Consider the following 27,870-nt stretch of genomic DNA (forward strand, 5'->3'; position numbering starts at 1 on the left):
AGTTTGATAGCTTTAGCTACCTGCAGATTCATACTACAGCTATTACAATGTTTGTTTTGGTAGTAGTATGAGTTGGGATTATGCCGGTTAATTGTTTAGCTAGCTAGCTACATGTCTAAACAAAAGACTCCACTTCGGCCGGGTTATTACATGACCCATCAAATTAGCACGGTGTGTCTGGAGGTGATTACGGCCATCTATTGTATTTCATGAACATGTGTACATGTCTAGACAATAGTGACCCATCCACTTAGCTAAATGTGGCTGGGAGGTGGTTATAGCATTTCCTTCACATGACCCATCAATTTAGACAAGTGTGTCAGGTAAGTGTTATCTAATAATGCTAAAATATTTATACAATAGTTTTATCTGGACACTTTCTGTTTTAGATATTACTACTATGCAAGTAACCACTTCTGTGTCCTGTGCATAAGACAAATAAACACAGCTTTTATTTGATATAGCGTGTGTTTACCACATGGCCTCGCATGTGAATCTTTAAAGAGATGGGTGGGGCTAAGGCTTAACTTCTTTGGGACAGGGGGGCAGTATTGAGTAGCTTGGATAAAAAGGTGCCCAGAGTAAACTGCCTGCTACTCAGTCCTAAAAGCTAGAATATGCATATAATTAGTACATTTGGATAGAAAACACTCTGAAGTTTCTAAAACTGTTTGAATGATGTCTGTGAGTATAACAGAACTCAAATCCAACCAGGAAGTGGGAAATCTGAGGTTTGTAGTTTTTCAACTCTTTGCCTATCCAAGATACAGTGGCTTCCACTAGATGTCAACAGTCTTTACAACCTTGTTTGATGCTTCTACTGTGAAGGAGGGGGGAATGGTAGCTGATTGAGTCAGGTGTCTGGCATGAGCTGGTCACGCGCGCTCACGTGATAGTTAGCTGCGTTCCATCGCATTTCTACAGACAATGGAATTCTCCGGTTGAAACATTATTGAAGATTTATGTTAAAACATCCAAAAGATTGATTCTATACTTCGTTTGACATGTTTCTACGAACTGTAATATGACTTTTCGTCTGAACTTTCGCCTGGACTTGCCCACGTGTCGTGAGTTTGGATTGTGTACTAAACGCGCAAACAAAAAGGAGGTATTTGGACATAAATTATGGACTTTATCGAACAAATCAAACATTTATTGTGGAACTGGGATTCCCGGGAGTGCATTCTGATGAAGATCATCAAAGGTAAGTGAATATTTATAATGCTATTTCTGACTTTGTTGACTCCACAACATGGCGGATATCTGTATGGCTTGATTTGTTGTCTGAGCGCTGTAATCAGATTATTGCATGGTGTGCTTTTTCGGTAAAGCTTTTTTGAAATCTGACACAGCGGTTGCATTAAGGAGAAGTGGATCTAAAATCCATGCATAAYACTTGTATCTTTTAGCAATGTTTATTATGAGTATTTCTGTAAATTGATGTGGCTCTCTGCAAAATCACCGGATGTTTTGGAACTACTGAACGTAACGCGCCAATGTAAACTGAGATTTTTGGATATAAATATGAACTTTATCAAACAAAACATACATGTATTGTGTAACATGAAGTCCTATGAGTGTCATCTGATGAAGATAATCAAAGGTTAGTGATTAATTTTATCTCTATTTCGGCTTTTTGTGACTCCTCTCTTTGGCTGGAAAAATGGCTGTGTTTTTCTGTGACTAGGTACTGACCTAACATAATCGTTTGGTGTGCTTTCGTCGTACAGCCTTTTTGAAATCGGACACTGTGGCTGGATTTACAACAAGTTTATCTTTAAAATGGTGTGAAAAACTTGTATGTTTGAGGAATTTTAATTATGGGATTTCTGTTGTTTTGAATTTGGCGCCCTGCACTTTCACTGGCTGTTGTTGAGGTGGGACGCTACCGTCCCGAATATCCCAGAGAGGTTAAGAGGGTGTGAACGATGCTGAATGGGTGTAGACAAAGAAAAGCTCTCCAGTAGGTGTACCAAAACATTCAAGGGCCATTTACTCAAAAGTGGGGTAACAAGTTTCAAGTACCAACTTTCAAAGCAGAATTACTTGTTTCTCAACTGCAGTGTATGCTATACCATTTTTAAGCTCTACATCTCTACTTTAATCCAACGTAAAAAACAATTAAAAATGTTGCTACATAAGGCCGAATCGAGGGGGTCGGTCACAAATACTTACTAAAGGCACAAGGCACACACACATACACGAATGCAAGCAAGCCTGCACGCACGGACTGACTCACAGGGCAGAGCCAGCACTGTGGGGCATGCAGGGCAGGGGCTGGGCATTGGACAGAATGTCTTCAGAGAGGGTCGAGGCATCCAGCCGCTGGAACGGCATCAGACTGGCCTTCTGTAGAGGAGACCACACCAAGCAATACATCACTACAGGCACTAGGTTGTGTCAACAGATGCCAGATGCCATGATAATGTTATACAGAAGAGGACTGAGGTTATTACACTGAGTGTACAAAACATTAMGATCACCTTCCTAATATTGAGTTGTACCCCCATTTGCCCTCAGAACAGCCTCAATTCGTCAGGGAATGAACTCTACAAGGTGTTTTAAGCCTTCCACATGAATGCTGGCCCATGTTGACTCCAATGCTTCCCACAGTTGTGTCAAGCTGGCTGGATGTCCTTTGGGTGGTGGACCATTCTTGATACACACAGGAAACTGTTGAGCATGAAAAACAGCAGTGTTGCAGTTCTTGACACAAACCGGTGCATCTGGCACCTAAACTCAGCAAAAAAAGAAATGTCCCTTTTTCAAGACCCTTTCTTTCAAAGATAATTCGTAAAAATCCAAATAACTTCACAGATCTTCATTGTAAAGGATTTAAACACTGTTTCCCATGCTTGTTCAATGAACCATAAACAATTACTGAACATGCACCTGTGGAACGGTCGTTAAGACACTAACAGCTTACAGACGGTAGGCAATTAAGGTCACAGTTATGAAAACTTAGGACACTAAAGAGGCCTTTCTACTGACTCTGAAAAACACCAAAATAAAGATGCCCAGGGTCCCTGCTCACCTGCGTGAACGTGCCTTAGGCATGCTGCAAGGAGGCATGAGGAATGCAGATGTGGCCAGGGCAATAAATTGCAATGTCCGTACTGTGAGATGCCTAAGACAGCGCTACAGGGAGACAGGACGGACAGCTGATCGTCCTCGCAGAGGCAGAACACGTGTAACAAGACCTGCACAGGATCGGTACATCCGAACATCACACCTGCGGGACAGGTACAGGATGGCAACAACAACTGCCCGAGTTATACCAGGAACACGCAATCACTCCATCAGTGCTCAGACTGTCCGCAATAGGCTGAGAGAGGCTGGACTGAGGGCTTGTAGGCCTGTTGTAAGGCAGGTCCTCACCAGACATCACCGGCAACAACTTAGCCTATGGGCACAAACCCACCGTTGCTAGACCAGACAGGACTGGCAAAAAGTGCTCTTCACTGACGAGTCACGGTTTTGTCTCACCAGGGGTGATGGTCGGATTCGCGTTTATCGTCGAAGGGACATGAAGCGATACACCAAGGCCTGTACTTAGAGCGGGATCGATTTGGAGGGAGTGTCCCGTCGGTTGGCGGTGTGTCACAGCATCATCGGACTGAGCTTTGCTGTCATTGCAGGCAATCTCAATGCTGTGCGTTACAGGGAAGACATCCTCCTCCCTCATGTGGTATCTTCCTGCAGGCTCATCCTGACATGACCCTCCAGATGACGAATGCACAGTCATACTGCTGTTCTGTGCATGATTTCTGCAAACAGGAAGTCAATGTTTCTGCCATGGCCAGCGAAGACCCAGATCTCAACTCCATTGAGCACGTCTGGGACGTGTTGGATCGGGCTAGGTCCATTCCCCCAGAAATGTCCAGGAACTTGCAGGTGCCTTGTGGAGAGTGGGGTAACATCTCACAGAACTGGCTAATCAGGTGCAGTCCATGAGCAGGGAGATGCACTGCAGTACTTAATGCAGCTGGTGGCCACACAAGATACGACTGTTACTTTTGATTTTGACCCCCCCTTCGTTCAGGGACACATTATCCATTTCTGTTAGTCAACATGTCTGGTGAACTTGTTCAGTTTATGTCTAAGTTGGTGAAATTTGTTTGTTCATACAAGTATTTACACGTTAAGTTGGCTGAAATAACGCTGTTGACAGTGGAAGACATTTCTTTTTTTGCTGAGTTTACTACATATCGTGTCAAAGGAACATACATATTTTGTCTTGCCCATTCCCTATGAATGGCACACATACACAATCCATATCTCAATTGTTCAAGGCTTAAAAATCCTTCTTTAACCTGTCTTCTCCCTTCATCTATACTGATTGAAGTGGATTTAATAAGTGACATCAATAAGGGATCATAGCTTTCACCTGGATTCACCTGGTCAGTCTATGTCTTTGGAAAGAGCAGGTGTTCATAATGTTTAGTACACTCAGTGTATATAATGTGTATATGGTGTGTAAAGCTGACTGTGCTGCCAAGCTGTTTCTCGCTCTACAGCTTCTTGGCTTTGTTCTGTTTGAAGTAGTCCATGATCATCATGGAGGCATATATCTTACCTACTGTCATGTCAGAATCTGTAAAACACAGATTAGATTAGATTGCTAGCCACTGACTGACTGACTGACTCCCAAGTCTACCTCTCCATGTCTCTCTCCAGTGTGGGTCTGACCTTTGTTGATGGGCACCAGTACATCCAGGGTCTTCTGGGGGAGGTATGGCCATATCACACTGATCTCCTTCTGTAGCTCAGTGTCCAGAGCTACTCGGTCCTCCCCACCTGGACCACATTACAATAGATCCACAGGAGTCTTTTTTTATTCAGCCATTACACACAGACAGGGGAAATGGTTAATGTTGCTGAATTTCCTGATTCAACTACTCAACAAATCACCAAGCCATTTATACGTTGAATCAGGTGTGTTACCAGTACTGGGCTGGACCAAAAGTCTGCATGCCCTAGGCAGTGTGGATCTTCAGGCTCAAGATGGACCAAGTCTAAATTGGAAAAATGATGCAAATGCAGTGAGGCGTGGTGGTTTTAAACTCAACTCATTCCTTGACCTCGTGCGATCTTGATCTCCAGAGCGGTGCGGATGAGAGACATCAAGGTGGAGGTGAAGTGGACTGACATGTCCTCATCCACAGGCATGTTCATCAACACCAGCCTCTGTGGAGGGAGAGAGGAAAGGARGGATGGGCGGAGAGAGAGTGAGGGAGGGAGGGAGAGATAGAGAGAGAGATGGACGGCAGTAGAAAGGGAGGGAGAGAGAGAGATAGAGAGAATTCCACATGCTTTACAGTGAAACAACTGTAAAAAATATGTCTATCCTAAATTTTAATTAATAAAATAAAGTAAGTGTTTCTTCCATACCTTGTAGGCCATACCTCTAGGGCATTTCTTCCCCAGGCCCAGGGGTGGAGACATGTGGGTCAACATCTCATACATGGCGGTGTAGTGTATACGCCCACTACAGAAGAAACAGGGAAAATTAGGAAGGAGAAAGAGAGAGTTAAGGAGAAAAGGTAAGGGTTAAGGAATTCATTTGGAGTTTGAAACAGAAGACGTTGGCCAGTCTAACACAGGAATTAAGGCAGTTCAGGCCTATTTCGCTTTTAGAGAGTCAATACACTGTCCTCTGCTGGGAAGAGTTGAGACATGGTGGTGTCTTCTCTCTCACCATGCTGCGCGGTCGTACTCTCCCCAGACACGGACAAACTCATCCAGGTGATGAGGACCCAGGATGGAAGAGTCTCTGGTCAGATACTCAAAGTTATCCATGATCACAGCCACAAACAGATTCAGCATCTACAGTCACACAAGAGGAGAGGATGTGTGAGAGATAGCATGTGTGTATTTTTGATAGTGCTACACAGATACAATACTGATGTCCACATGTCCATGCATACAATCCAAAAAATAGCTTTTGTGTATCTGTGTAGCTCTATCAAAAGTTGCTCTTGTCTATCAGAAAAATGGACGGTGAGGGAGAGAAAGAGTGCTGAGAAAGAGTGGAGGAAAGGAGAAAAAGTGTATTCCTGCAGCGTCCTCACCAGGAAAGAGCTGAAGAAGATGAAGGAGACAAAGTAGCAGTAGGCGAAGTCAGTACCACAGCCTCCCTCGTGGTCAGGGGACATGGTCATGGGCGCCATGGAGGAGTCTGGCTCACACTCCTGCCCCCCCAGACACGATAGCATGATCTCCTGCCATGACTCCCCCGTCGCACTCCTGTCAATAAATTAGTCAATTAATGAGTMAATTAATCAAGCAAGCAAGCAATTTATCAACCAATTAGTCTATTAAACATTAACCAATATATGAATTCATCAGCCAGCAAAATAATCTACTTATAGTTTTGAATATGTCTCAGCTTCTGATTCCTTCTCAATGCACCCACCTGAAGAGAAGCATCAGTGCACCGGAGAAGGTCTTGAAGTTGTTGTGCTGGTTGATATGGTTTTCATCGTTCAGCTTGATGTTTCCAAACACCTTGTGTGGATCAAGTGAGAAACAAATGAAGCCGCAATACAACATCCTTTTTGTGGCTGAAGTTACCATTGTAAAGCATATAAGCTTTGGAGGTCTTACCTGCATCCCAATGATGGCATAGATGAAGAACAGCATGGCGATGAGCAGACAAACATAAGGAAGAGCCTAGAGCAAAGAAGAGATACAAATAGAGAAGAAGGATTTGGTTTTCCCAAGAACACACACCAGCAGCCGAGTCCCATCTGTGTGTGCAACGGCCAGCTGGGACTAGGGACATACAAAATAAAGACAGACTACTAGTTCTATTAACAAAGTYGGATATTTCTTAAGTGGACATGACAGATGGTAAAAGCAGGGGAGAACATGGCTGACCTTGAAGGATTGTACAAAGGTCCAGAGCAGGATTCGTATGGTGTAGCCCTGCCTCAACAGTTTGATCAGTCTGGCAGCCCGGAACAGCTTCAGGAAACTCATATTGAATGTGTTTATTGACTGAGATAGACAGACCACAGGAAATATAGAAGTCAGAATCACTTTTATTCACCAAGTACATTTATACATACCCAGAATTTGTCTTAGGTGCTGCCAGCGATAGAYCACAGGAGGTTGGTGGCACCTTAACTGGGGAGGACGGGTTCGTGGTAATGGCTGGAGCGGAATAGGTGAAATGGTATCAAATACATCAAACATATGGTTTCCAGGTGTTTGATGCCATTCCATTTGCGCCGTTCCAACCATTATTATGAGCCGTCCTCCCCTCACCAGCCTCCACTGCAATAGACAAACGTACAGATACTATACAGACAGAGGAATTTACACAAAGTCAACATACAGAATATTCTATATAAATACAGTAAACATAAAACTGATGTATGACGGCAAGGTGGAGACGGCAAGGCATATACGGAACAGAGAAGTGTCCGGGGACAAAGAAGACAGAACATACCCATAGGCAGATAGGGATATATAGAGATCGATTTGATTGATGGCGAGTATGTCAACAAGTACGTTTACAACTTTAATAGCCTATTTTTACTGAGAGAAAAAGCTTTACAGCATTACCAGCTCATGAATCACAGTGGTTATGAAGTAAAGGTTAAAGAGCTAAAGTGAAACATTACCTGTAAATCCACAATGATCTCAGTGATGCTGCCGAGCACAGTGATGAAGTCAAAAATGTTCCAAGTGTCTCGAAAATAGTTCTGTCAGGGGGCAAATGAGCACCATTATACAAAAGCAAGCCTCCTTTCTTGAATGGAAACGATTCTACCATAACATGCTACCATGTCTACCATAACATTAATTTTCGCAGTTGGACAGTTTAGTCCTGTTGTCTTGCTCACCACAAAACCAAAGGCCATGATCTTGAGGATACACTCCAGGGAGAAGAGAACGGTGAAGGCTGTGTTCAGGTGCTTCAGTACCGTGTCATATGCTGCTGGAGCTGAGTAGTACTGCGGACAAACAGGACACAGTCAGAGTGAGACCGGAATGTATCCAACAGTGATGGCAAAGAAGTGGGTTACATATTTAATACAAAGAGACAGAGATGTATCATATTCAACTGTTATCAGACAAAGAGGGTTACACTGGGCTTGCTCCTATGGATTTGAGACTTTGAGAGTGAAACTAAATTCTAACAARGGCCTGTACATGTTTATAAACTGTGTTACAAAGACATAGGTTCCATACCTTCATCATGAGCACCACAGTGTTGAGGGCGATCATGACCATCACTGTGTACTCAAACGATGGTGACGCCACAAAGTGCCACAGTCGGTACTGGAAGGTCTGTCTGTTCTGGGGCATGTAGCGCGTCAGGGGCTTGGCACTGATGGTAAAGTCAATGCATGCCCTCTGATGGAGAGAGAATAAAAAGAAGAGGAAGAAATCAGGAATGAAACTGTGAGATTATTGTGATCAATCAAATGTGTATATCTGATCAAGGTAGCAAGATGGTTATTGTAGGTCAGGTATTCCCAAACTGGGGTACGCCTACCCCCAGGGGTACGCAATGCCGTTGGGGGTATGCAATGCCGTCGGGGGTATGCCAAATAAAAATGTGATTCACATTTTTAAAAATAAAATAATAATAACTTACATTTTTTTCTTCACATTTTCAAACAGTATATTTATATTTTCCAACAGGGCTATACATTTGGATGAGTTTTTTCTCTCGCATGAGTAGCCTCGTTTCACTGCCAAAAATAAAATGAAACCATCTAGTGTTCAGCGAAATAACAACACAGTGTCAAATACAGGTAGCCTTGTCAAATAATTAACATCCAATCACATTAACCATTACTCCCTCACGGGAAACCTTCACTCTTGAGCAGACATTTAGAAATGAAACATGACAATGAAACATGACAAAAAATAAGCCATAGGAGTTTTTTGAGCGAGAATAAAGACGACTTTCGAGTAGTAAGACAACAACACTGTTTCACGACACATCAGTGACATGGCAGGAGATGTTTTGAAACAATTACTGCTTCACATACAAGCCAGTGAATTCTATGCGTTACAGCTGGATGAGTCAACAGACGTGGCTGGCCAGGCACATCTCCTGGTATATGTCCATTACGTTTATGGGGGGTCAATTAAGGAAGACATCCTCTTCTGCAAACCACTGGAAATCAGGACAACATGAGAGGATATTTTTAAAGTACTGGACATCTTTGTGACATCAAATGGACTTTGTGTTGGTATCTGTACTGATGGCACAAAAGCCATGACAGGGAGACATAGTGGAGTGATAACGCGCGTGCAAGCAGTTGCTCCCGACGCCACTTGGGTACACTGCAACATACACCCAGAGGCTCTTGCTGCCAAGGGAATGCCTGACAGCTTGAAAGACATTTTGGACACTACAGTGAAAATKGTTAACTTTGTTAAAGCAAGGCCCTTGGACTCTCGTGTATTTTCTGCATTATGCAATGATATGGGCAGCGACCATGTAATTATTTTTACAGAAGTGAGCTAGTTATCAAGGGGCAAAGTATTGACACGTTTTTTTAATTGAGAGACAAGCTTAAAGTTTTCTTTACTGACCATAATTTTCACTTGCCTGACTGCTTGCATGATGACGAGTTTCTCACACGAGTGGCCTATCTGGGTGATGTTTTTTCTCGCCTGAATTAATCTGAATCTACAGGGACTCTCCGCAACTATATTCAATGTTCGGGACAAAATTGAGGCTATGATTAAGAAGTTGGAGCTCTTTTCTGTCTGCATTAACAAGGACAACACACAGGTCTTTCCATCATTGTATAATTTGTTGTGTAAAAATGAACTCATGCTTACTGTCACGTGYGCTCCCTCTCCGGCCTCTAGGTCATCAGGCTGCTCGTTATGGAGCACACCTGTCACCAGCGCTACGCGCATAATGACACTCACCTGGACTCCATCACCTCCTTGATTACCTGCCCTTTATATGTCACTCCCTTTGGTTTCTTCCCCAGTCATCACTGTTTCTGTTCCTGTTCCATGTTGGKGTGCTKTTTGTGTTACGTGTTTGTTTCATTTATTAATTAAATGTATTCACTCCCTGAACTTGCTTCCCGACTCTCAGCGTGCATCGTTACACTTACGGACAATGTCAAATGTGATATAGCGAAGCACCTGARYGAKCTGGGTGCGCAATCATGCAGGTACTTTCCCGAAACGGATGACACAAACAACTGGATTCGTTATGCCTTTCATGCCCTGCCTCCAGTCCACTTACCGATATCTGAACAAGAGAGCCTCATCGAAATTGCAACAAGCGGTTCTGTGAAAATCGAATTTAATCAGAAGCCACCGCCAGAGTTCTGGATAGGGATGTGCTCAGATTTTCTTGCCTTGAAAATCACGCTGTTAAGACACTGATGCCCTTTGCAACCACGTACCTATGTGAGAGTGGATTCTCGGCCCTCACTAGCATGAAAACTAAATACAGGCACAGACTGTGTTTGGAAAATGATTTAAGATTGAGACTCTCCAATACAACCCAACATTGCAGAGTTATGTGCATCCTTTCAAGCACACCCTTCTGATTAACCTGTGGTGAGTTATTCACCATTTATGATGAACAAATAAGGYTTTACATGTAAGATGGCTAAATAAAGAGMAAAATTATTGATTATTATTATATTATTATTTTTGCCCTGGTCCTATAAGAGCTTTTTGTCACTTCCCATGAGCCGGATTGTGACAACAACTCACACTCATTCTTATGTTTAATAAATGTATTGTATAGTGTGTGTGTGGGGGGGGAGGCTTACAATGATGGCAAAAAACAACATTTGAGAGTGTGCTGACCCTGGTGCTAGAGGGGGTACGCAGCTGGAGGTTGAATGTTTGAAAGGGTACGAGACTATAAAAAGTTTGGGAACCACTGTTAAGTGAATCAATTTCATGAAATCCTGTGTTTATTTTTGTGTTGTAAGAATGTATGTACAAGTTGAGTATTTGTATTTATTATGGATCTCCATTAGCTGTTGCCAAGGCAGTAGCTACTCTTCCTGGGGTCCAGCAGTAAGGTTCCACCAACCTCCTGTGGTCTATTGCTGGCAGCACCTATTCACTAAATCAAATTCTGGGGTGATGGGGTACAGCAGTATGTTTAAGCTATAGTAGAATGGGAGTGCATTTGTGTGCTGCTTTTCTGTCCTGTACCTCGTTCTTCTCCAAGCTACACTCCTCCATCATCTTATCACCCTGTTCCTGGAAGGTAATGATGATGAGAGCGACGAAGATGTTGACAAAGAAGAAAGGGAAGACCACAAAGTAGACAACGTAAAAGATGGACATCTCCATCCTGTTGCCCCGACTTGGACCCATGTCCTCCTCTGTCACGTCCACAGAGTGCTGCAGAACCCTGGAGGTAAGGAGGGAGAGAAAAAAAGTAGAGAGAGATAGGGAGGGAGAGAGAGAGAAGGAGAGACAGAGACAGAGACAGAGACAGCAGACCAGAGACAGAGAAGAGAGAGAGAGAGAGAGAGAGAGAGAGAGAGAGAGAGAGAGAGAGAGAGAGAGAGAGAGAGAGAGAGAGAGAGAGAGAGGGAATAGTAACAGGCAAATGTCAACAGTCTCTCTAAATCCCATATCAGTTGCATTCATGTTGTGTTAGAGCATAGTGCTGGGAACATCAGGGACTTACTGCGGCCAGCCCTCTCCAGTTGAAACAGTGAAGAGAGTGAGCAGAGCCCAGCACACGTTGTCATAGTGGAACTCATGCCTCTTCCACTCCCTCTTCTTCACTTCCTTCTTGTCTCGAGCGTAGTCAATGTAGTAACCTCTGTGAAGAACAGAATAGAGGTTAACGGACAGAGACAGAGGAGGTAAGGATTCCTCTGATCACTCACCAATTTGAAATGGGTGTTGTGTGGACGATTGTGAATAAGTAAACGATTTGTTGTCTTTGTTTGTTCCAGTGTTTGTACTGTAAGTGGAGGCTGCTGAGGGGAGAATGGCTCATAATAATTGCTGGAATGGAGTAAATGGAATGGTATCAAAAACATGTYTTTTATGTGTTTGATATCATTCCATTCAGTCCATTCCATCCACTGTACTCCATTCCAGCCATTATTATGAGCAGTCCTCCCCTCAGCAGCCTCCACTGGCATACTGTACATCTGTGTGTTGGACTCACTGGCACTCCTTCTCTGTGTCCATGGAGCTGTCATTGCAGTAAAAGAACTTTCCTTTGAAGAGCTGAACGGCGATGACAGCGAAGATAAACATGAAGAGCTGGTAGACGATGAGGATGTTGAAGACGTTCTTCAAAGACGTCACCACACAGTCAAACACCGCCTGTATAGGAGGAGAGGATACATGGTTCCACGGATAGAAGGTAAAAACCCACATTCACTGGAAATTCCCTGAAAGATTTGAAAGATTTCATTCATTTTAATGAAGGACCTTTATGGAAAAACCCCTTGGATATCACATGTGATCTTAATGCAAAGTTAATGTTATAACATGTGACAACATGTAAAGCAACATGTGATAACATGAAAATACACATGTGAAATCATGTGATTTTCCACATGTGAAATCATGTGTTTTTCCTGTAAGGGGAGCCAAGGTCAAYAAAGCATTGGCATTGGTAGACAGGGTTCGGGTCAATTCCATTTCAATTCATTCAATTCAGGAAGTAAACTGAAATTTCCCAACCATGTTGGTATATGAACATTAACACAGTACAGTATGGTACCTTGAGTTTGGGGAGTCTCTTGATGGTCTTCAGAGGTCGAAGGACTCTCAGAACCCTGAGGGACTTGATGGTTTTGATGTCTCTGCCTTTGTTGTTCCTGTTGATGCAGACATGTGTTTTAGTGTACTGTGGGCTCACAGGGAAGAAACACAAACGCACATGCATGCACGCATGCCCACACACACACATGCACGAGCGAGAGCACACACACACGCACACATACAAATCTCACAAACACACAAGTGTTCACACAAATTAACAAAGAAGGTCTTAATTTATTTTTTGTAATTTGAATTAATTTGAATTCTGTAAAATGTTTAAAATATTTGTAGCTGACTGAGAAGTATCTGAAAATAGACATGGTGAATCGTGTACAAGAAGTATGGGAAGTGTATGAGAATTCTATAAGAAGTTCAACAGGGAATTGTATGAGAAGTACATGACAATTCTACGGGAAGCGCATGAGAATTCAATGAGAAGTGCATGGGAATTTAATGAGAATTTTCTGAGAATGAGAAGTGTGTGCTTTACCCAATCACATTCCTGGAAGCCCCAACAGTGATAAATTCCACAGGAACAACAGAGAAATAGAAACATAAAGAGAGATCCACAACGAGCACCGCTCAGAGGATCACAGCTATATCCACAACAGAGAAATCAACACACAGTCATATCTACATACAAGGCAGGGGAGAAGCACACATTCATTAACCTCGCAACCCAGAACTAAATCCTGTGTGCGCTAGCTACTGTACTTGATTATGTTATTAGCCTGTTAGCCTACAAAAGACTGAAAGTTCATTAACATGTCCACTTACATTTTAGTCATTTAGCAGACGCTCTTATAAAGGGCAATTAGGGTTAAGTGCCTTGCTCAAGGGTACATCCACAGATTTTTAACATTGTCGGCTCAGGGATTCAAACCAGGGACCTTTCGGTTACAGGCCCAACACTATTAACCGCTAGGCTATCTGTCGCCCCTTGTCAGAGGGAAAGAGTTATTACAAAGACATAGGAAATGCAATATTTCGATCACTGCATGAGGCATCAACTAGAAGACGCATAATATATGTTGAGATATGCTACAGTGCAGTATATAATATAAGTTCTGCTACTCTGCTACAGTGAGTCAGTGTGATTACTCATCCAGCAGCAGAAGCGTTGTGAGTGTGACTCATGTTTAGGGTTGCAGAGGAAGGGTATAATACTGGAAAAGTTTACCAGTAAAGTRCCAGAATTTTGCTAACTTTCCTTTTGGGTGGAATTTTATCAGATGAGATCCAGTGGCCTTTTTGGTTACTTCAGATTATCACAGGTATCTGTAATTATCTCTGTGTGGCCTACAGTAATATACAGTACCAGTCAAAAAAATTGGACACACCTACTCATTCAAGGGTTTTTCTTTATTTTTACTATTTTCTACGTTGTATAATAATAGTGAAGACATCAAAACTATGACATAACACATATGGAATCATGTAGTAACCAAAGAAAGTGTTAAACAAATCAAAATACATGTTATATTTGAAATTCTTCAAAGTAGCCCCCCTTTGCCTTGATGAAAGCTTTGCACACTCTTGGCATTCTCTCAACCAGCTTCATGAGGTAGTCACCTGGAATATATTTCAATTAACTGGTGTGCCTTGTTAAAAGTTAATTTAATTGAATTAATTTGAGCCAATCAGTTGTGTTGTGACAAGGTAGGGGTGGTATACAGAAGATAGTCCTATTTGGTAAAATAACAGCTAAAATAAGCAAAGAGAAAAGACAGTCCATCATTACTTTAAGACATGAAGGTCAGTCAATCCGGAAAATTTCAAGAGCTGGCTCTCATGAGGACCGCCACAGGATAGGAAGACCCAGAGTTACCTCTGCTGCAGAAGATAAGTTCATTAGAGTTAACTGCACCTCAGATTGCAGCCCAAATAAATGCTTCACAGAGTTCAACTCACTGCCTTCAGTTTGGTTTTAGACCCCATCATAGCACTGAGACTGCACTTGTGAAGGTGGTAAATTACCTTTTAATGGCGTCAGACCGAGGCTCTGCATCTGTCCTCGTGCTCCTAGACCTTAGTGCTGCTTTTGATACCATCGATCACCACATGCTTTTGGAGAGATTGGAAACCCAAATTGGTCTACACGGACAAGTTCTGGCCTGGTTTAGATCTTATCTGTCGGAAAGATATCAGTTTGTCTCTGTGGAATGGTTTGTCCTCTGACAAATCAACTGTATATTTCGGTGTTCCTCAAGGTTCCGTTTTAGGACCACTATTGTTTTCACTATATATTTTACCTCTTGGGGATGTCATTCCAAAACATAATGTTAACTTTCACTGCTATGCGGATGACACACAGCTGTACATTTCAATGAAACATGGTGAAGCCCCAAAATTGCCCTCGCTAGAAGCCTGTGTTTCAGACATAAGGAAGTGGATGGCTGCAAACTTTCTACTTTTAAACTCGGACAAATGCTTGTTCTAGGTCCCAAGAAACAAAGAGATCTTCTGTTGAATCTGACAATTCATCTTGATGGTTGTACAGTCGTTGCAAATAAAACTGTGAAGGACCTCGGCGTTACTCTGGACCCTGATCTCTCTTTTGACGAACATATCAAGACTGTTTCAAGGACAGCTTTTTTCCATCTACGTAACATTGCAAAAATCAGAAACTTTCTGTCCAAAAATGATGCAGAAAAATGTATCCATGCTTTTGTTACTTCTAGGTTAGACTACTGCAATGCTCTACTTTCCGGCTACCCGGATAAAGCACTAAATAAACTTCAGTTAGTGCTAAATATGGCTGCTGGAATCCTGACTAGAACCCCAAAATTTGATCAATATACTCCAGTGCTAGCCACCCTACACTGGCTTCCTGTTTAAACTTTTTAGGGATAGGGGGCACCATTTTCACTTTTGGATGAATTGGTGTCCAAATTGAACGGCCTCCTACTCTGTCCCAGATGATAATATATGCATATTATTATTAGTATTGGATAGAAAACACTCTGAAGTTTCAAACTGTTTGAAATATGCCTGTGAGTATAACAGAACTCATATGGCAGGCAAACCTCCAAACAGGAAGTGAAAATTCTGAAAAGGATCGATGTGAAAGTCATCGCCTATTCAAATCCCTGTAATTTATGGATCTGTTTGCACTTCATATGCCTTCCACTAGATGTCAACAGTCAGTAGAACGTGGAATGAAGCATCTAGTGTGATGTGGGGCCAGATAGGAGCTATTTGAGTCACTGGTCTGGCAGATTGCCAGTTCCTGGTCACGCACGTAGACATGGGATGTCAATGTGTGCCATTACTTTTACAGACATGAAGAAATGCTCCGGTTGGGACGTTATTGGATATATATGATAACAACATCCTGAAGATTGATTCTCAACTAAGTTTGACCAGTTTATTCGACTTGTAATATAACGTTTTGAAGTTTTCGTCCGACGTTTGCGTTCACTTGCGCCAGTGTTTGGACACGAGTACTACACATGCTAGCTAAAGTTGCTAATTCGACATAAGTAATGGACATTATACGAACAAAACAACGATTTATTGTGGAACTAGGATTCCTGGCACTGCATTCTGATGAAAGATCATCAAAGGTAAGGGAATATTTATGATGTAATTTCGATATTCTGTTGACTCCAACATGGCAAATATATTTGAGCGCCGTCTCAGATTATTGCATGGTGTGCTTTTACTAAAGTTTTTTAAAAAATCTGACACAGCGGTTGCATTAAAACCAGTGTATCTTTAATTATATGTAAAACATGTATCTTCATCAAAGTTTATGATGAGTATTTCTGTTATATGACGTGGCTCTCTGCAATTACTCCGGATATTTTGGAGGAATTTCTGAACATGGCGCCAATGTAAACCGAGATTTGTGGATATAAATATGCACATTATCGAACAAAACATAAATGTATTGTGTAACATGATGTCATATGAGTGTCATCTGATGAGATGTTCAAAGGTTAGTGATTAATTTTCTCTCTATTTCTGGGTTTTGTGAAAGCTATCTTGGCTGGCAAAAATGGCTGTGTGTTTTTTGGATTTGGTGGTGAGCTAACATAAATATATATTGTGTTTTCGCTGTAAAACATTTTAGAAATCGGACATGTTGGCTGGATTCACAACAAGTGTATCTTTAATTATATGTAAACATGTATCTTTCATCAAAGTTTATGATGAGATTTCTGTTATTTGACGTGGCTCTCTGTAATTACTCGGATATTTTGGAGCATTTCTGAACATGGCGCCAATGTAAACGAGATTTGTTGATATAAATATGCACATTATCGACAAAACATAAATGTATTGTGTAACATGATGTCATATGAGTGTCATCTGACGAAGATGTTCAAAGGTTAGTGATTAATTTTATCTCTATTTCTGGTTTGTGAAACTATCTTTGGCTGGCAAAAATGGCTGTGTGTGTTTTTGGATTTGGTGGTGAGCTAACATAAATATATGTTGTGTTTTCGCTGTAAAACATTTTAAAAAATCGGACACGATGGGTAGATTAACAGAATGTTTATCTTTCATTTGGTGTATTGGACTTGTTAATGTGTGAAAGTTAAATATTCAAAAAATATTTTTTTAATTTTGCGCGCTGCCTTTTCAGCGAATTTGGGGGGGGTTCTATTAGCGGAACGCGTGTCCTAGAAAGGTAAGGCAAGGGCTGATTTCAAGGTTTTACTGCTAACCTACAAAGCATTACATGGGCTTGCTCCTACCTATCTTTCCGATTTGGTCCTGCTGTACATACCTACACGTACGCTAAGGTCACAAGACGCAGGCCTCCTAATTGTCCCTAGAATTTCTAAGTAAACAGCTGGAGGCAGGGCTTTCTCCTATAGAGCTCCATTTTATGGAATGGTCTGCCTACCCATGTGAGAGACGCAGACTCGGTCTCAAGTCTTTACTGAAGACTCATCTCTTCAGTAGGTCATATGATTGAGTGTAGTCTGGCCCAGGAGTGAGTGAAGGTGAACGGAAAGGCTCTGGACAACGAACCGCCCTTGCTGCTCGCCTGGCCGTGCCCCTCTCTCCACTGGGATTCTCTGCCTCTAACCCTATTACAGGGGCTGAGTCACTGGCTTACTGGTGCTCTTCCATGCCGTCCCTAGGAGGGGTGCGTCACTTGAGTGGGTTGATCACTGACGTGGTCTTCCTGTCTGGGTTGGCGCCCCCCCCCCTTGGGTTGTGCCGTGGCGGAGATCTTTGTGGGCTATACTCGGCCTTGTCTCAGGATGGTAAGTTGGCGTTGAAGATATCCCTCTAGTGGTGTGGGGGCTGTGCTTTGGCAAAGGGGTGGGGTTATATCCTGCCTGTTTGGCCCTGTCCGGGGGTATCATCGGATGGGGCCACAGTGTCTCCTGACCCCTCCTGTCTCAGACTCCAGTATTTATGCTGCAGTAGTTTATGTGTCGGGGGCTAGGTGACCCTGTCTGTTATATCTGGATATTTCTCCTGTCTTATCCGGTGTACTGTGTGAATTTAAGTATGCTCTCTCTAATTCTCTCTTTCTTTCTTTCTTTCTCTCTCTCGGAGGACCTGAGCCCTAGGACATGCCTCAGGACTACCTGGCATGATGACTCCTTGCTGTCCACAGTCAACCTGGCCGTGTTGCTGCTCCAGTTTCAACTGTTCTGCCTGCGGCTATGGAACCCTGACCTGTTCACCGGACGTGCTACCTGTCCCAGACCTGCTGTTTCCAACTCTCTAGAGACAGCAGGAGCAGTAGAAATACTCTCAATGATCGGCTATGAAAAGCCAACTGACATTTACTCCTGAGGTGCTGACTTGTTGCACCCTCGACAACTACTGTGATTATTATTATTTGACCATGCTGGTCATTTATGAACATTTGAACATCTTGGCCATGTTCTTTATAATCTCCACCTGGCACAGCCAGAAGAGGACTGGCCACCCCTCATAGCCTGGTTCCTCTCTAGGTTTCTTCCTAGATTTTGGCCTTTCTAGGGAGTTTTTCCTAGCCACCGTGCTTCTACACCTGCATTGCTTGCTGTTGGGGTTTTAGGCTGGATTTCTATACAGAACTTTGAGATATCAGCTGATGTAAGAAGGGCTATATAAATAAATTTTATTTGATGATTCAAGTAACAGACACATCTCAACATCAACTGTTCAGAGGAGACTTCATGAATCAGGCCTTCATGGTCGAATTGCTGGCAAGAAACACTACTAAAGTACACCAATAATAAGAAGAGGCTTGCTTGGGCCAAGAAACACGAGAAATGGACATAGACTGTGGAAATCTATCCTTTGGTCTGATCAGTCCAAATTTGAGATTTTTGGTTCCAACCGCTGTATCTTTTTTGAGACACAGAGGACGTGAACGGATGATCACCGCATGTGTGGTTCCCACCGTGAATCATTGAGGAGGAGGTGTGATGGTGTGGGGGTGCTTTGCTGGTGACACTGTCAGTGATTTATTTAGAATTCAAGGCACACTTAACCAGCATGGCTACCACAGCATTCTGCAGCGATAGGCCATCCCATCTGGTTTGCGCTTAGTGGGACTATCATTTGTTTTCAACAGGACAATGACCCAACAGACCTCCAGGCTGTGCAAGGGCTATTTGACAAAGAAGGAGAGTGATGGAGTGCTGCATCAGATGACCTGTCCTCCACAATCCCCTGACCTCAACCCAATTGAGATGGTTTGGGATGAGTTGGACAGCAGAGTGAAGGAAAAGCAGCCAACAGGTCTCAGAATATGTGGGCAATCCTTCAACTTTTGGAAAATAATTCCTCATGAAGCTGGTTGAGAGAATGCCAAGAGTGTGCAAAGCTATCATCAAGGCAAAGGGTGGCTACTTTGAAGATTCTAAAATCTAAAATCTGTTTAGATTTTTTAACACTTTTTTGGTTACTTCATCATTCATTTATATGTGTTATTTCATAGTTTTGATTTCTTCACTATTATTCTATAACATAGAAAATAGTAACAATAAAGACAAACCCTTGAATGAGTAGGTGTTGAAACTTTGACTGGTACTGTATATAAAATAATTAAATACAGTTAAGATAGCAAAAAAATAGRATGACAAAACTGTAAAACATTATCCTAAATATAAACCATAAACTTAGTGAATTCCATTGGTGTTTAATATGAGGTTTTCAGAATTAAATATACTTCACATATTACACACTTTTATTATTTATTTTACTATGTCTATTATGTATTTGTTGTAAATGTTTTGGTGGAAAACTAGTGGCAGCAAAAAGGTAAAAAAAGTTGGAAGAGTTGCAGAGTCAATTGAAAATAATGCCATTGTTGATTCGATGCTTTTTTCATTAATTAGGCTATCTTGAATCGTATGGTCTATCCACTAGCACAATATGGACACAGATAAATAAATAAAAAACTTCTAAAGTTATTAAAGTATAAAATACCAAAATTACCATAGATTGCCATAGATTACCTGTTAATTACCAAAATTACAGAAGACTCCGGTAACTTTGGTAAATTACCGGTAACTTTGCAACCCAACTCACGTCAGAGCGAAGGCGATTAGAGCTCCCACCACCACGATGAAGTCCAGAATGTTCCACAGGTCACGGAAGTAGGAGCCATCATGAAGAAGCAGTCCCAGGTCAGTCATCTGGAGGACACCCCACAAACCCCCCCCACACACACACACACACACACACACACACACACACACACACACACAACACACACACACACACACACACACACACACCCACACACCACCACCACACCACCACACACACACACAAACAACAATATAGATACACACACGTACATATAACACCATAAGTTACTACACTGAAAACATTGTTACATGTTTATTTCTGTGCATAGTTTCAGTTGATCATTTTAGTTGATCATAATTGATCACTTCTCTTTGAGTATCCCACCTTTATAATCATTTCAAACGTGAAGACTCCAGTAAAGACGTAATCAAAGTAACGGAGAACCTAGAAAAGCCAACACATCCAACAATTATGTGAGAAGATATACACACATCCACATCACTGATAGCAACATTCCAGATTCAAAATTGAACTCACCCTGTTTCTGTCAGAGTTGGTGCACACAGGGTCTTCAGCAGCCAGAGCGATGCTGCTAGCCACGATCACCAGCAAGATGGTCATCTCAAAGTAGCGCATGGTCACCACATAGTGACAGATCCTCCTGATCCTACAGATCAATAAAGTGGAGAGATGGTCAACAGTATCAGAAACACAAGTGATCGCTCATGACGACAATGATGATAAATATAATGACTACTATATTGTATCTGCAAACATGGTCTCAAAAAAGATTACTTGTGTTTCTGATACAATGTATTACTTGTGTTTCTGATACAATGTATGAGAGAGTATGTGAATGTGTACTTGTGCAGTAAGAGCACACTGACTGATGCATAAACACAGTAGCCTTATCTAACTGGGTTCAGACTCTGAACTTCAGTCCTTWATTTTACCTTTATTTAAATAGGCAAGTCAGTTAAGAACAAATTCTTATTTACAGTGACGTCCTACACCGGCCAAACCCGSACAATTGTGCACCGCCCTATGGGACTTCCAATCACGGCCGGTTATGATACAGCCTGGATTCGAACCAGGGTGTCTGTAGTGACACCTCTAGCACTGAGATGCAGTACCTTAGACCGCTGCGCCACTCGGGAGCCCCACAGAACACTCCTTACATAGAACTGAACTGAAAAGACTAATASTGCACTTGAATGTATGCCAAGACATGGGCAGGAAGGAGAGTCTTACGGGTTGGAGGCCTTGAAGAGGAACATGCTGCCAGGAGGTACAGGTTTGGGCGGGCTAGCCTCCTCATCCTCCTCCTTCTCCACCTGCGACTCCTCCTCCTCCTTCTTCTCCTTCCTCTCACGATGGTACACCTCCACCTCCTTGCTGCTGTGTAAAGCTAAAAGTAAATTGAAGATAAAACCTGTTATTTGACCTGGCTCTTCCCGAGCATGACAAAAGAAGTTCCATCGTTATCGTAACCATCCTTGTTCCAGCAGGAAACTATACAGAACAGTCAATGGCCCTTACATTGCTTTCAAAGAACTACTGTAAAATGTTGAGCACCATACCTGTCATGGGGGTGACCTCCAGCAGTGGCTGTGCTCCAGACATTTCTATGATCACACTGGTCTGGCTGTCTGGGCCTTGCTCTGACTCCTTACCCTCCTCAAGGTTCAGGGAGGCTTGGTTGTTCTCTGAGTCACTGACCCCTGCTGCTGCCTGGAGCTCTGAGGGGTCTGCGAACTGCTCTGGGGCTGGCTCCACTGGAGGGTCCTGGGACAAGGGCTCACACTGCCCAGTCTCCCCCACCTCGCCCTCCTCCATCTGGGGTGGAAGTTCCAGCAGGGGTGGGGGTAGGTACTCAGGGAAGTTATCACATAGGGGAGGCTCAGGGATGTCTGCAATACACACCCTGCATAGGAGGTGTATGGAAGAGAATGTGTACATGTGTTTAGACACTTAGTCTAATCTCAATAATCACAATGCCATAACCCTTATCATAAAATAATGGAACCTAGAACCACTGTCTTACCTCAGATGCTCTTCTTCACTCTCTAAGTTGATAATAAGGGCTCCTCCTTCATCCTTGCCTGACACTCCTCCCTCCACCTCAGCGAACTCTCCTTTGTCCTCCTTCTCCTCTTTCTCCTCCTTCTCCTCCTTCTCCTCTTTCTCCTCCTTCTCCTCTTTCTCCTCCTTCTCCTCCTTCTCCTCCCTCTCCTCCTTCTCCTCCCTCTCTTCCAATATCTTCCTCTCTTCCAATATCTTCCTCTCGCGGCTGCCTGATTCGCTGACCTCCTCATGTGGGGACTCTCTGCTCTTGGCCTCAGCCCGGGCCTCACGGTGACGGTGCCTCCTATGCCGCGCCGCCCCTCCCTCCTCCGCCCCCCCAGGGCCAGGCCTGGATTTCCGGGCCACCCTGTGCCTCCTTTCCCCACCGGTGGGGCGATGGTTCACCGCTCTCTCTTCAGCTAACGTAAACAGAGGCACAGGCTCCGAGTCTGGGGGTTCCGGTAGCGGGATGGCAATGGACATCGGGGGTTCAGGCATGGGTATGATCCCGGACATGGGCGACTCGGGCAGGTGACCGGGGCTTGCGTCTGGGGAGAGGGTGGGGGCGCGGTAGGCGGTGGTAGGGGTGTCAGTGGTGTCCTCGGTGGGGCTGCCTCCGAACAGGACCTCCTGGCTCTCCATCTGGCGCCGCTTGCGTAGCTGGTTGGCCCTCTGCTCCCACACGGACCTTCCTCCTCTTCCTCCTCCTCCCCCCCTCCTCCGTCGGTCACGGCGGTTGGAGAAGGCATTGGTGCCATTGGGGGGTTGGTCGGCTCCGCCCCCAGCAGTGCTCTCCTCCTCCTCCTCGGGGACGGCCATACGGCCCCTGTGGATGGCCTTCTTCCTGCGGAGGTAGGGCCGCCTCCTCCTTCTACAGAACACAATACAAAGCCCGTCACTAGAGGGCAGCATCTCGCCCACGTCACATGTACACTTATCAATGATAAGTTACACCTCACACWAAATAGAGTATAGACATATTACATATTATATAACATAGTATCTATGTATGTAAATATGTCAATAATGAAGTACGAAAATTGCACGACAGAGCAATTTGCCATGAACATTTTGAATCAGAGATATTGTATGTTTTATGGCTTAAGATGAATTCAATAAAAATTTTGAATTATCATCTAAATAAAGCAAACATCCAGAAATTCGATTGAAATTCAAATGATGAAAATACCTGGGAAGAAAGCACACAAAATCAAAAAGCCACAAAAACAAAAAGGAATAGTGCAGGATTAAAATAGGGAAATACTGTGATATATAGAAATCAACTTCTTCTACTAAGATAAAGGAATTTTAATTAGGTGTGACAGGGGTACAGACAGACAGACAACTTTACTTACGGTATTCAGACTCTTTTGTAATCCATGTATTCAATGAGTGATTGGTTGAAAACAAGACATTAGTGTTTTTGGAACAGAGACAGAATAGAACAATCCTTGTGACACAGTCCAAAACCAGGTCAAGGGTCATGCCAGTAATGCCAGTCTAGTATATTTGGTTCTATCTTATTTTATTTGTATTATTATAATATTTAGTATATTTGGCATGGGGATTTGGCTTTGACAGCTTGATAAATGGATCTATAAATGGATCCTGTTCACTTAGAAAAAAKATTATTTCTCAGTAGTGACAGTGGATGTTTATAAATCCTATCAAATAACAGTGAATATCCAAGTGTTATTACAAATTGTTTCAACTTGACCCTACAAGGGCAGTGCTAGAATTGTTACTTATATTTTGTAGTATTTATTTTGGTTAGTGCCACATTACAGGCATAGAGTAACAAGACAACATGATGGAAGCAGCATGACATAACATTACACCATAGTACAGTATACGTATCAAAAGCAGTGGCATCTTGATAGCTCTGAAACACATAGGACTGACACTCAAATATGTTGTAACAGACAAATGACACAGTCAGTGTAACGTGCCTGGAGAAGATCAGAGGACAGTACAATCCATGCATCCTTTTCCCCCTACCTGTACCTGTTACAGAGGGAGCAGAATGGTTGGTGGTGCTTATACACTAAGCATTATACTATGCTTATACTCTATAATTGCCCTGTCATTTGGTTTAATTTATCTGTTTACTGATATTCCCAAATAAACAAATCCTAAATAAATAAAAAACATGCTTGTATGACTGGCCTGTTATCTTTCTTCATTTAACAGTTGACTGACATGCTCAAATAAACCAAAAACGTATATCCTAATTAAAATCATGCATTATCCTACATTAGATCATTACATCATTAACAAGTCCCCAGAGCAACATCCGACTCAAAGCGAAGATGCTTGTCTTAACTTGGACGTGTGCCTCATCCCTAATTTCCCTAATGCAATTTCCATTACACATGCTATGTAACAAGCAAGTACACATTCATTTTCCACACACAGCCCACAGAACATGCCTCTCTAACCCTGAAGATTGATCATGCAGCTGTATGCAAAGAAAATCAACATTCTGCCTACGCCTACACCAGATTCTCAAAGAGTATAGTAGACCAGCGTTTTCCTGTGAGTGTTATGGCTGTGTAATCGATAGATATTGAGTTCGCATGATGATCACCCCTCAGTTTCAAAACTCCTCCTAATCTTCACCAAGACTAGGCCAAAGTAGGTGCCTGACCAATTGCCATTGTAATAAAAGCATAAACGGAGCACTTACTCAGACATCGGGCCATCTGTGCCTCTGGCGTATCTTGCATTGAAAAACTCCTCTTCCTCCTCTTCGTCCTAACAAAGGTAAAATAAACACAAAAAGAAATTTAAGTCCCACAAATAGTTTAGGATATAGGGCAGCTAACATTTTTTGGAGCACTGAGTAAATTTCAGGTCCGCTGAGCTCAAACTTGAACGTTGTGTAAATTCTGTGCAACTTCCAGCGCGCGTTTACTGTAAACACTGAGGCTGTAACAGCTTTAAGTTAATTTCAGACGGTGGTCAAGTAGGCTACTGTGGCTATTTGATCATAATGTAGGCCTACCAGTAGCCTACCATCAAAAACAATGGATAAACATTTTAGCATGGAAATTGTTGTTCTATCATTCAGCCTACAGTAGCAGCCAATGTGTGGTGTTCAATGTAGGCTTAAATTCCATGAGACTTTTGGAAATTATCCACTTGTCCTTCAGACAAGGAGGTGACTGAATATGTTGTTGTGCTGTTTGATGCAAGAAACCACTTTCTAAAATAAAATGCATTATTATTCCCATACCATTATTACAGAGAATCAGACAAATTATGCTACCCTCTGCCTATTGGCTACTTAGCTTATTCAATTCTGTCTCAAAATACAACACTGCCCCTTTAAGACAAAACAAAAGCTTTTACCTTACTCGCTTCTCAAAGATGTCTAMAATWTTTCCCTATTTGTGCTCTTGTAGGAAGCAATCACTTCTCCATTGCTGACTACAAATGATCTATAACTGGGCTAATAACTCACTAACTAGCAAAGGATATGAACAAAATGTGCACATGTGGCTACATGCAGCTCTAGCTTTGATCTCAAAACAAGCGCATCCAGTGGTCGGAAAAGTACCCAATTGTCATACTTGAGTAAAAGTACCTTAATAGAAAATCATTCAAGTAAAAGTCACCCAATAAAATACTACTTGAGTAAAAGTCAAAAAATATTGGTTTTAAATATACTTATTAAGTATCAAAAGTAAATGAACTCAGCAAAAAAAGAAATGTCCCTTTTTCAGGACCCTGTCTTTCAAAGATAATTCATAAAAATCCAAATAACTTCACAGATCTTCATTGTAAAGGGTTTAAACACTGTTTCCCATGCTTGTTCAATGAACCATAAACAATTAATGAACATGCACCTGTGGAATGGTSGTTAAGACACTAACAGCTTACAGACAGTAGGCAATTTAGGTCACAGTTATGAAAACTTAAGACACTAAAGAGGCAATTCTACTGACTCTGAAAAACACCAAAGGAAAGATGCCCAGGGTCCCTGCTCATCTGCGTGAACGTGCCTTAGGCATGCTGCAAGAAGGCATGAGGACTGCAGACATGGCCAGGGCAATAAATTGCAATGTCCGTACTGTGAGACGCCTAAGACAGCGCTACAGAGAGACAGGACGGACAGCTGATCGTCCTCGCAGTGGTAGACCACGTGTAACAACACCTGCACAAGATCGGTACATCCGAAYATCACACCTGCRGGACAGGTACAGGATGGCAACAACAACAACAAGTTACACCAGGAACGCACAATCCCTCCATCAGTGCTCAGACTGTCCGCAATAGGCTGAGAGAGGCTGGACTGAGGGCTTGTAGGCCTGTTGTAAGGCAACGTTGCCTATGGGCACAAACCCCCCTGTCGCTGGACCAGACAGGACTGGCAAAAAGGACTGGCTCTTCACTGACGAGTCACGGTTTTGTCTCACCAGGGGTGATGGTCGGATTCGCGTTTATCGTCAAAGGAATGAGAGGTACACCGAGGCCTGTACTCTGGAGCAGGATCGATTTGGAGGTGGAGGGTCCGTTATGGTCTGGGGCGTTTTGTCACAGCATCATCGGACTGAGATTTTTGTCATTGCAGGCAATCTCAACGCTGTGCGTTACAGGGACGACATCCTCCTCCCTCATGTGGTACCCTTCCTGCAGGCTCATCCTGACATGACCCTCCAGCCTGACAATGTCACCAGCCATACTGCTCGTTCTATGCGTGATTTCCTGCAAGACAGGAATGTCAGTGTTCTGCCATGGCCAGCGAAGAGCCCGGATCTCAATCCCATTGAGCACGTCTGGGACCTGTTGGATCGGAGGGTGAGGGCTAGGGCCATTCCCCCCAGAAATGTCCGGGACCTTGCAGGTGCCTTGGTGGAAGAGTGGGGYAACATCTCACAGCAAGAACTGGTAAATCTGGTGCAGTCCATGAGGAGGAGATGCACTGCAGTACTTAATGCATCTGGTGGCCACACCAGATACTGACTCTTACTTTTGATTTTGACCCCTCCTTTGTTCAGGGACACATTATTCAATTTCTGTTAGTCATATGTCGTGGAACTTGTTCAGTTTATGTCTCAGTTGTTGAATCTTGTTTTGTTCATAAAAATATTTACACATGTTAAGTTTGCTGAAAATAAACACAGTTGATAGTGAGAGGACATTTCTTTCTGAGTTCTTTCTGAGTTTATAACTGCTAAAATATACTTAACTATCAAAAGTAAAAGGAGAAGCATGAATCATTTAAAATTAGTTACATTTAGCAAACTAGACAGCACATTTTTTTTACGGATAGATAGAGGCACACTCCAACACTCAGACATAATTTCCAAATGACACATTTGTGTTTAGTGAGTCCGCCAGATAATAGGCAGTAGGGATGACCAGGGATGTTCTCTTGTGTGTGTGAATTGGATAATTTTCCTATCCTGCTAAGCATTCAAAATGTAACAAGAACTTTTGGGTGTCAGGGAAAATGTATGGAGTAAAAAGTACATAATTTTCTTCAGGAATGTAGTGAAGTAAAAGTTGTCAAACATATAAATAGTAAAGTAAAGTACAGATACCCAAATAAAATTACTTAAGTAG

General features: G+C 42.7%; 1 protein-coding gene across 1 annotated transcript in view; it reads right to left on the reverse strand.

The window, feature by feature from the left end:
* LOC111957028 (voltage-dependent R-type calcium channel subunit alpha-1E-like) overlaps positions 1-27,870 on the reverse strand; it is an 84,970-nt gene that overhangs the window by 7,026 nt on the left and 50,074 nt on the right. The window contains 24 exon segments of the mRNA XM_070436635.1: positions 2,240-2,349; positions 4,488-4,594; positions 4,690-4,797; positions 5,070-5,187; positions 5,392-5,488; positions 5,699-5,826; positions 6,072-6,246; positions 6,416-6,507; positions 6,607-6,672; positions 6,880-6,999; positions 7,629-7,709; positions 7,851-7,961; positions 8,200-8,364; positions 11,164-11,365; positions 11,648-11,785; positions 12,140-12,300; positions 12,704-12,800; positions 20,236-20,342; positions 20,623-20,682; positions 20,776-20,905; positions 21,490-21,646; positions 21,819-22,162; positions 22,283-23,173; positions 24,989-25,056. Coding sequence (XP_070292736.1) covers positions 2,240-2,349; positions 4,488-4,594; positions 4,690-4,797; positions 5,070-5,187; positions 5,392-5,488; positions 5,699-5,826; positions 6,072-6,246; positions 6,416-6,507; positions 6,607-6,672; positions 6,880-6,999; positions 7,629-7,709; positions 7,851-7,961; positions 8,200-8,364; positions 11,164-11,365; positions 11,648-11,785; positions 12,140-12,300; positions 12,704-12,800; positions 20,236-20,342; positions 20,623-20,682; positions 20,776-20,905; positions 21,490-21,646; positions 21,819-22,162; positions 22,283-23,173; positions 24,989-25,056 — 3,833 coding nt within the window.

This window comes from Salvelinus sp. IW2-2015, linkage group LG32, assembly GCF_002910315.2.
Source record: "Salvelinus sp. IW2-2015 linkage group LG32, ASM291031v2, whole genome shotgun sequence".
Lineage (NCBI taxonomy): Eukaryota > Metazoa > Chordata > Actinopteri > Salmoniformes > Salmonidae > Salvelinus > Salvelinus sp. IW2-2015.